General features: G+C 43.1%; 1 protein-coding gene across 1 annotated transcript in view; it reads left to right on the forward strand.

The window, feature by feature from the left end:
* The window catches only part of LOC104074765 (homeodomain-interacting protein kinase 2-like), a gene marked incomplete at both ends in the record, with an annotated part of 8,419 nt that extends 437 nt beyond the window's left edge, over positions 1–7,982 (forward strand). The window contains 4 exons of the mRNA XM_009575023.1: positions 1,828–1,947; positions 2,676–2,762; positions 3,857–4,041; positions 7,820–7,982. Coding sequence (XP_009573318.1) covers positions 1,828–1,947; positions 2,676–2,762; positions 3,857–4,041; positions 7,820–7,982 — 555 coding nt within the window. The remainder of the gene's footprint in view (positions 1–1,827; positions 1,948–2,675; positions 2,763–3,856; positions 4,042–7,819) is intronic.
* Between the last annotated feature and the right edge of the window lie 653 nt (positions 7,983–8,635).

Below are 8,635 nucleotides of genomic sequence, written 5' to 3' on the forward strand. Positions count from 1 at the left end.
GTAACAGCAAGTGTTGAATAAAGGTTTATTTGTTATAAGAAACTGCACAAACTCTGCTGCGCTTCGTAACCCCTTTTATGAGGGTGCATATTAAAAGCAATGACAAGAAGGAGAATGTTCACAATGGTGTATGTTTCCAGTTAACATAACCTGTTGTACTTCTCTCCCTATAGGCTTTTATGCTCCTTTTGTAGTCCTAAAACTGATAGTGCAGCAGCTGCTAGAGCCAGGGCTGCAGAATACTTTCCATTCCCATAGTCTTCTTCAGGGTGATCATAGCTGTCTGCAAATGTGGCCTGAAAAGGGTCTTTTTTCTTTTAGAAAATTAAAAAAAAAAAAAAAAAAAAAAGAGCCGGGTAATAAATAAGTTCTTCATATATGAAAATGTTTCTTTGACTCTTCTTTTGTAACCAGTATTATTTTAGTCAGAGCTTCAAAGGTGAAATTTGGCAGGGGAAATAACCTGCAGTGAAGATCAGGGCCGTTAGTGACTCCAAAGGAAATCAGATGTAGCTGAAAAACTTAGAAGCATTTGAAAAATCATATACCAAGCATGAAGAGTAGATTTCTTTCTACTCCCTGCTGCACCCCAAAAGCCATAAAACACACAGCTGAAAAAGAAATCACCATACCTACCTGCCCAGCTAAACTGCCCAGCATAAAGCTTCTTCTGGTGAAGTACGGTGAGGGCTCCTGGGGGGCTGGGAGAGGGGCAGGGGCTGATCCTGGTCCCTTGCTGCAGCCCGAGTCGCCCTGCAGCACTGGTGCTGGGCTGCAGGCAGGATCCTGGTGCTTCTCAGGTGCACGAGCTCCGATGGACCTAAGGAGCTGCAGAGCCGAGCAAGCCATGCTCAGAGAATCAGGTCCTGAGTGCTTGGAAGTCTTTGAAACCACAGCTGCTTTTTATGCCTTTATTTAAGTAATTTTTTTACCCCTCTCTGTCTCTTCTCTCAAAAATGCTTTCCATTCTTCCCTAGAATTTTCTAGAGTAGATGACTATTTTTAGTAGTTTTGCAGAATTTGCAGCAATTTTGCAGAGTGAAACATTCAGGAGCCAGGAGATGCCAAAGTTAAGGTTTCGTGTGGCACCCCAGGCGTGTGTGAGATCAGTCTCTAATTGTGTCATCACAGACCTTTTCTCCTTTGAATAAATAAATTAGTCTGAGATCCTGGAAACACATGTGTAGCATCTTTTAGCTGTGTGAGTGCCAGCGAGGTCATACTCATGGAAGGTAACCCAAATAACAAATGAAGTCATGTAGGCAATAGAGATGAAGTACTTGACATACCATGAGGGTGTCAGCTCATTTGAGCGTATGTTTCATCTAAGTTCAAAGATAGTCACTTCATAGTCCTCTGTTTTGAACTTCAAACTGCTCCTAGGAAAAGCTGTGCACTCAGCTGGGGGTAAAAACAGCAAAAGTTAGAGCGCAAATATCAAATTGTTGAAATTACCTCCTGGAGAGGAAAGCGTGACATAAAAAGGTGCAAAGCGGTGAAACACCCTATTGAAATCTCTGTATGGGTCTTCCTCTTTGACCTCTAAAACCTGGGGACTTTCCTCCCTTTATCCGTAGGCTTTGTGGGAGCGTACCGTAAGGGTGAGTTTCCAGTGATGTACGTGATAAATGAGGGATGCCGTACGGGAATTCTCTTTCCTCTCATTCCTTGCAGTGGGGGTTTTTGTGGTGAAGTCTATGTGCTTTCTCTTTCTTTCTTTCTTTCTTTCTTCTATTGTTTTAAATGCCTCCTGCCCTCCTTCAAGGAACTTCTCCAGAGATCTTCTCTTCACAGGATGAACAGTGAACTCTCATCTTTCTCTTACAGATTCGCTATATTTCACAGACGCAGGGCTTACCAGCAGAGTATTTGTTAAGTGCAGGGACAAAGACTACGAGGTTTTTCAACAGGGATACAGACTCACCGTATCCTTTGTGGAGGCTGAAGGTAGGAAGGACATTCCCTTGTTTCTTTTACCTTGCTGTTGGTTGGAAGTGAGGAGACATTCAGGTGACCTCAGAGCCTAGGTCTCTGCTTTTTGCAATGCAGCACAGACATTGGGGTGGGTATAGCTCTAAGTAAAACTGCCATCCCCAAAGTCTGCAGCCCTTAGCCCACCTGCTTGGCACTGCTTTGTGGGAAATTTCAGTCCAGAATTGACCTGGAAATCTCCCTCTAAGTAGTCAATGAATTGATGTGTAGTTTAAGTGAAGCATGCCCTGGCAGACTTTGCTCTAATATCTAACACGTTGTGGGGGAAGAAAAAAAGAAAACATTTTAATTCTGACAATCAAATCCGCTAGTAATGCAAGTGAGCCCTGAGTCTCTTGTACCAGCGTGTTTGGCTGCATTCAGTCCCCAAGGAGAGAGGCCAGTGGGCTTCTGGCTGTAAGGATGGGATGCTGAGCCTCATGCTGGGGTGGGTGTAAGAGACCTTTGGGACTCCCACCGTAGTTGGGAGGATCCTCTGAAGTGAACAAGAAGAGATAAATCACCTTGTGACACAAAAGCTGTCATATAACCATAGTGGAGATAGCGTAAATGTTATCTGGTCAGGCAAGAGAGACACAGTGGTCTCTGATGAGGGCAGGATAAGGCACAAGCTGGAAGTAGCACATAACCCGCAGCTGATTGCAGGGCAGTTCTGGTCAATGCCTGTCTCCTGTTTTGAGCAGACGCCAGATGATCATGAGGCAGAGACGGGGATTAAGTCGAAGGAAGCAAGAAAGTATATTTTCAACTGTTTGGATGATATGGCACAGGTAAGAGCATTGGTGAGTAACCAGCAATACTGTCTCACGTGCTTTCAGGCAACGCTAACAAAGGGGAACTACATGATTTCTCTGCGTATCCTATTCTTCTGCCAGCTCCTGAGAAATACCAGGATTATGCCTACCAGATCGGCTTGTTATGTGCTGCTTTGTAGGGGAAACTGCACGTAGGGGTATGTGGGCTCAATGTGGGCTGTAGTAAAGCAGCCTTGGAAAATGGCTAAGTCACATCTGAGTGTCGAAATCCTGCATTTTCTCTTGTCTCTCCAGTGCTCCTCTGTGTGACCACTGGCAAATCATTTACTTCTCTGTGCTTTAATATTTCCCTTTGTAAAACGGTGACACTGGAAATAATCACCGAGGCCGCAGAAGAGTGTGCTCTCTGTAAAACGTGGCTATCTGGGAGAATAGGGAGTACTAATTTACTGTGTCAATTCCATGTGGTTGTGAAAATTAATTCCAGCATAACCACTCCTGCGACTGGAGTTTGTGCTAGCAAACTAGTGCGCAAAACTGGCATAACACTAGCACAAAACTGGAGTTTGTGCTAGCAAAGTCTAGACATTGTAGCATTCACAAGCAAACATGCAGAAATGGAGGACTGAGATCAGGGGAGACTATATTCATGGATGAAATAATAACGGGGGTTTTTTTCCTGGCACCTGATACATGAGTGGGATGTTTCTCATAAACCTACTGACAATTTTTGTTTATTTTATATATTTTTTGCTCACAAGACACATAGTTAAGTATCTGATAGCACAGTCCTTTATATGATAAATATACTGATTATCAGAGCTTGCCTGCTACCACATGGAAGCTGTTCATCTTCAGTGGAGGGTGACTAAGTGTTTCATTAGCCATTGACCCAAGCGAGCTGAACACTTAACAGTCTGTCTAGAGATCTGACATGCACAAGCCAGATGACTAGCCACCGCGGAGTCTGCTGTGTGACTTCAGCAACTACCCCTTTAGACAGGGAGGCTTGCAGGGCATGTGCTCCAATGAGGAGTAAACACGGTTTGCTGGAGACCTGACCATCTGCTCTTTCACTTTAGTGCTCACCCTTGTCCTTTCTCCCTTAGGTGAACATGACAACAGATTTGGAAGGAAGTGATATGTTGGTGGAAAAGGCGGACCGGCGGGAGTTTATAGATCTGTTAAAGAAGATGTTGACGATAGATGCAGATAAGAGAATTACACCCATTGAAACTCTGAACCACCCTTTTGTCACCATGACACACTTGCTTGATTTCCCCCACAGCACACAGTACGTGGCTTTCGTTTCCCTTGGGTTTTGAATTGAGGGGTGAAGTGGAGAGCTGGTTATGGTGGAGGTCAAATGTATCTGAGGGGCATTATTAAGATGCTTAGCCTTAAGTTTTAATGGTTTTCTCGTTAAAAAAAAAAAAAAAAAGAGGATTGCCAGCTCTTAAGGTTGCAAGAATTGTGTTGTAGGTGCTTGGCATTTAAAACACTGCACAGTGTGCTACATTCATTATGTAAATATTCAATAATTACATATGTTTGCATTAAAATGCAGAAGAAATTATGCAATTAGTACTAAAAGTATCAGTATATCTCAACGTAATATAGTCCTGATTGTTACTGCAGTAGTCATCTGCAGTGGGGAGCCGACCCTTCTTCCCAGAACCTTCCCATCTTGCAGGGGTTAGTTTGCGTTTTAAGGGAAGAGCTTTTTCTGCAGCAGGCTGGTTTAGTGGCACAGGCAACAGGACAAGGAGTTCAGTTTTCAGCTTTGTTGTTGCCCGCCTGTGTAACCTTAAACACCACGCTCTGACCTCAGCTGACACATTTGTGGAATGGAGATGGACTCCACTGCCTGATGGAGATGTGAGGAAATGTCATGCCTTCAAGCCTGACTCCCCCTTCTCCTAAGGCTGCGTCACGGAGCGCAGCAGCCTGAAATGCAGGAAGCCTGCACCCAGCACATTGCTCTTGTCCCCTGGGCACTTCACGTAGGGCCAGGCTTCTCAGGTGCAAGTGAAGGCAGACACGTAGCGGGAGTTTTCCAAAGCCTTGAGGACACCTAGCTTTGAACATCCTGCTCTACAGCACTTCGCAGTTTAAAGTGCTTTTGCAGGCATCACCTCATCAGGAGAACAGTTACCAGCACAGCACTGTACTTCATTAGGTGCCATGTGCATGGGTGTTTAAAGGCTGTGAGGAGCTCAGGTACGAAAATAAAGGGGACTGCTTAAAAAGCCGTAGAGTGTGTTTGTGTGGGTGCTGCGGAGCAACAGATTACTGTGTCACCTCTCCTGTATGTGTGCTCTTACCTGCGGTATTTCAAGTTCATTTAAGATAGTTTTCCCTCTGTGAAGGAGTGTAGCTGCCTTTTTGTTACATTTATCACAAGATAAGAGCAACTGCTTACCAGAAGGTAGTGGGTGCACAATCTGTGTAGACGCAGACCTACCCTGCACAGACATCTTTGGGCATTGTTATCTATAAGTAAATAGTAAGTGATAAATGTAATGAAAACAAGATGGGAGATTGTTGTGCTAAACAGAGAGACAGTAAGTTTCATATAAAAACATTCATAAATAAAAAAAGACAGTGTTTTCTAACAGTGCTAGCATCATACACTAAAGTCTTTAATTTGCAACAGTCCTTCTTACTGTGCAACAACCGATTGTGTAAGATAGGAGAGATTTGTGGCATAATGCATTGCCATCAGAAATCTTTCCACTAACGCAACAGACCATAATCGCATCTTCATTTTTGAAGTGCTCACTTGTGGCTGCTCAGGCAAAGCCCCAGAAGGGTTGAAAATATCATTGGGGCCAATAGCAGTGAAAATTTTACCCGAATAAAAATTCAGCATCAGGTCTCTGAATGCTAAATGCTGTGCCAGCCGGGTGCGTAACCCCACGCGGCCCCTCTGCATTGGAAGCAGTGATTGGTAAAGAGAACAATAAGCTGTAACCAGCATGGCAGGTTGATGGAAATTTTGTCTGTGATTGCCTGTGGTTTTGAGAATAGAAATTTCAAAGCCTTGAGAGATACAGGGAGTTGTAATCTCTCTTGAAAGTAAATCAGGCAGCAGAGAAAGTGAAAATATATGGAAGATGTAGCTTCTGGAAGGAGTCTCTGCTCTGCTATGCTTCGAAGAGGCTGCAAGTTTGAGCAGCCCGAGAGGGGCTGTTCTGCTTACTTCCAAGCAAACAGCAAAGCGAGTTTAACTCCCTGTTTCATGTGTTTAACTGCCTGGCTCTTAAATTGTTGTGTACTCCTTCTGTCCTGTTTTGCTCTGTCCCTGCCTTCTTTTTTGTTTTTCCTTTTTTTTTTTTTTTTTTTTTTTAAAAGTGAAGACAGGGAACACAGTATTACATTAGTAGAGATTATACCTTGTTATATAAAACTGTTTGGTAACACAGAGTTTACCATGTACAGAAAATATGCTCTTTCTAGTGCTTTCTGCGTTTTGGAGGGAGAATTATATTCATACCTGACTGGAAAAAGGCAATCCAATAGTCCTCTATATTCATTCGATAAATGTGTTTGATTTTTCTGAATGTTCTGCAACTTACAGGTATTTCATAGTTCTTTAAATGAATGCACATAGTGCGCAGCTATGCACAGTGTCCTGAGCCTGTCTTGTCTGCAGGTGTTTATGGCACAGATCCAGTTATCAAGATATTACCTGTAAAAGAAGAAAGATGACCATGTGAGTAAGAGATTAGACAGGGATAAAAAGATCTAGGTCCTCTTCCTGACCAACCCTAGGGATCTTATGAGCTTGTTTCTTTTGAAGGGACATTTTGTTTCTTAAAAATTGTGCGAGGATGTGTTTACCTCCCCTACCTCTAACAGCTTAGATCGTTACAGAAGAAATCATGCATACAGCTGATTTTTTACAGTTGATTTTCACTGCTTGGATTTTCTATTTTTCTGGGTTGGGATAATGGAAATAAAATAAATGCCTTTATACTTTTTTGAGTTGTGTTTCAGACTCTGAGGTCACATTTGTAAAAACAATTCTGTGGAAGAATTGTGGGAAACCTGTATTGGTTTTTAGACCTTAGAAAAATGAGATTTTATTAAAAATACAGTTTTGCACAAGTTCGCTATGTTGTTATCTCTTAAACCTCTGTATGCCTTGGTATCCCAATTATAAAAATGAAATACCGGCAGTTTCATGTACCAGACACCTAGAGTGCTCTAGCAATGCAGAGAGTATTTCATCTCCTTTACTGGGGATGCAAAATATGATACTTCTCAAAATTTCCATTGCTATATCAATAACATTTAAAGGAAAGTCTGTGTAGAGGAAGAGGCTGTAATCTTTCCCCCCAGAGATCCAGTTCTCAGTCTGAGATAACCTCAGAACCTGATTCCCTTGGGGTGTTGATGAATCTGATTTGGCATAACCTTTTGCGATATGAATCGTCCCATTGACTGCAAGAGGACAGCTCATGCGCTTTAAGATAAGCATCTGCGGAAGTGTTTAGCCAGACAGGGGCAATGTTTTCACCACTTGGCTGGACTCAGCTCTCAATGAACCACTTTTTAAAAGGAACAAGTAAGATTTTTCAGGGGTCTCAGTGACCAAGAACAGTAAAATTCTTCCTTGCAAAAGACTTGTAAAACTACCTTTAGGCTTACGCTGAGGCAGAAAGCGTGAGTTGTCTTTTCCTCTCGGTCTCAATCATCAGAAAAAACAGTATCTATCTATCTTTCTCTCTTTCACTCTTTTAAAATAGCCACTTTGTATTTCTTGCCCTGCCACCTAACGAGCAACCAATTTGCTTGCTTTTTGTGATTTACATTGCAGTGCTGAGACCCATGGGGGCACCCAGGAATCCCAGAGCAGCCGCTCTCATCTTGACATCCATTTGGCCCTCTTCAGTACAGGGTTAATCTGACTCTCACTGGTTAAAATAAAATAGCAAAGGGCTTTACGAGCCTAGGAAGTGCCAAGCCTGCTGCTGAGACCTAAAGCAGGGCCACTGTGATGAACTGTTACCTGTGTTGGTCGGTTGGTTGATTTTTCTCTCTTCCTTGTCGCCCCTTTCCTTACACAGTGTCAAGTCCTGCTTCCAGAACATGGAGATTTGCAAGCGGCGGGTGAATATGTATGACACAGTGAACCAGAGCAAGACGCCATTCATCACCCATGTAGCCCCGAGCACATCGACCAACTTGACCATGACTTTTAACAACCAGCTGAACACAGTCCACAACCAGGTAAGGGCATCGATCAGAAGCAGCCAGTGCTTGAAACGTTTCCATCAGTAGGGTCTAGAAGGTGAAAAGCAAAGTAGCATCCTATTTAACATGCTTGTAAAAAGATGGTACTTTTTTACTCTCCTTCCTCTGCTCTTTCTCATTCTCTTTTCTTCAGGCAAGCGGTAATCTTGTGACATTTTGTGCGATGGTGAAATGTTGCCCTCATTGTTTATGTTGTTGTCGGGGGTGATAAATCCTGCTTACCTGGGAAGTTGCTATGGGGAAAAGCTCATTAAGTCCCTTAATGCAGCAAGCAGGACTGCGTTCCCTGGGTCAGGCAGAAGTATTTGTGACCTTATTCACTTCTTCAGATGGAAGTAAAAAGAATTTAAACCCTTCTGTAACAGACACAGCACTGTAACCGATCAACAGGAAGGAAGAGTTTAGTGGTAATGTTTATTCTTATCTCTCATTGGTTTTACTCCAGGTGCTACAGTTGATGTGGGGACCCTATGCACATACCCCCACTCCGAACGCATTGCACTCTACATTGGTGGGCTCTGGCTTTGTAATCATGCTTTGTACTCTTGTATTAGTTTTACATGCCCCAGTGTTGGGGGGTGCTGTGCTGACAAATTTTATATAACTAGCAGGCTAAGTTGTTTACTGCG

The sequence above is a fragment of the Fulmarus glacialis genome, unplaced genomic scaffold, assembly GCF_000690835.1.
Source record: "Fulmarus glacialis isolate BGI_N327 unplaced genomic scaffold, ASM69083v1 scaffold39813, whole genome shotgun sequence".
NCBI lineage: Eukaryota > Metazoa > Chordata > Aves > Procellariiformes > Procellariidae > Fulmarus > Fulmarus glacialis.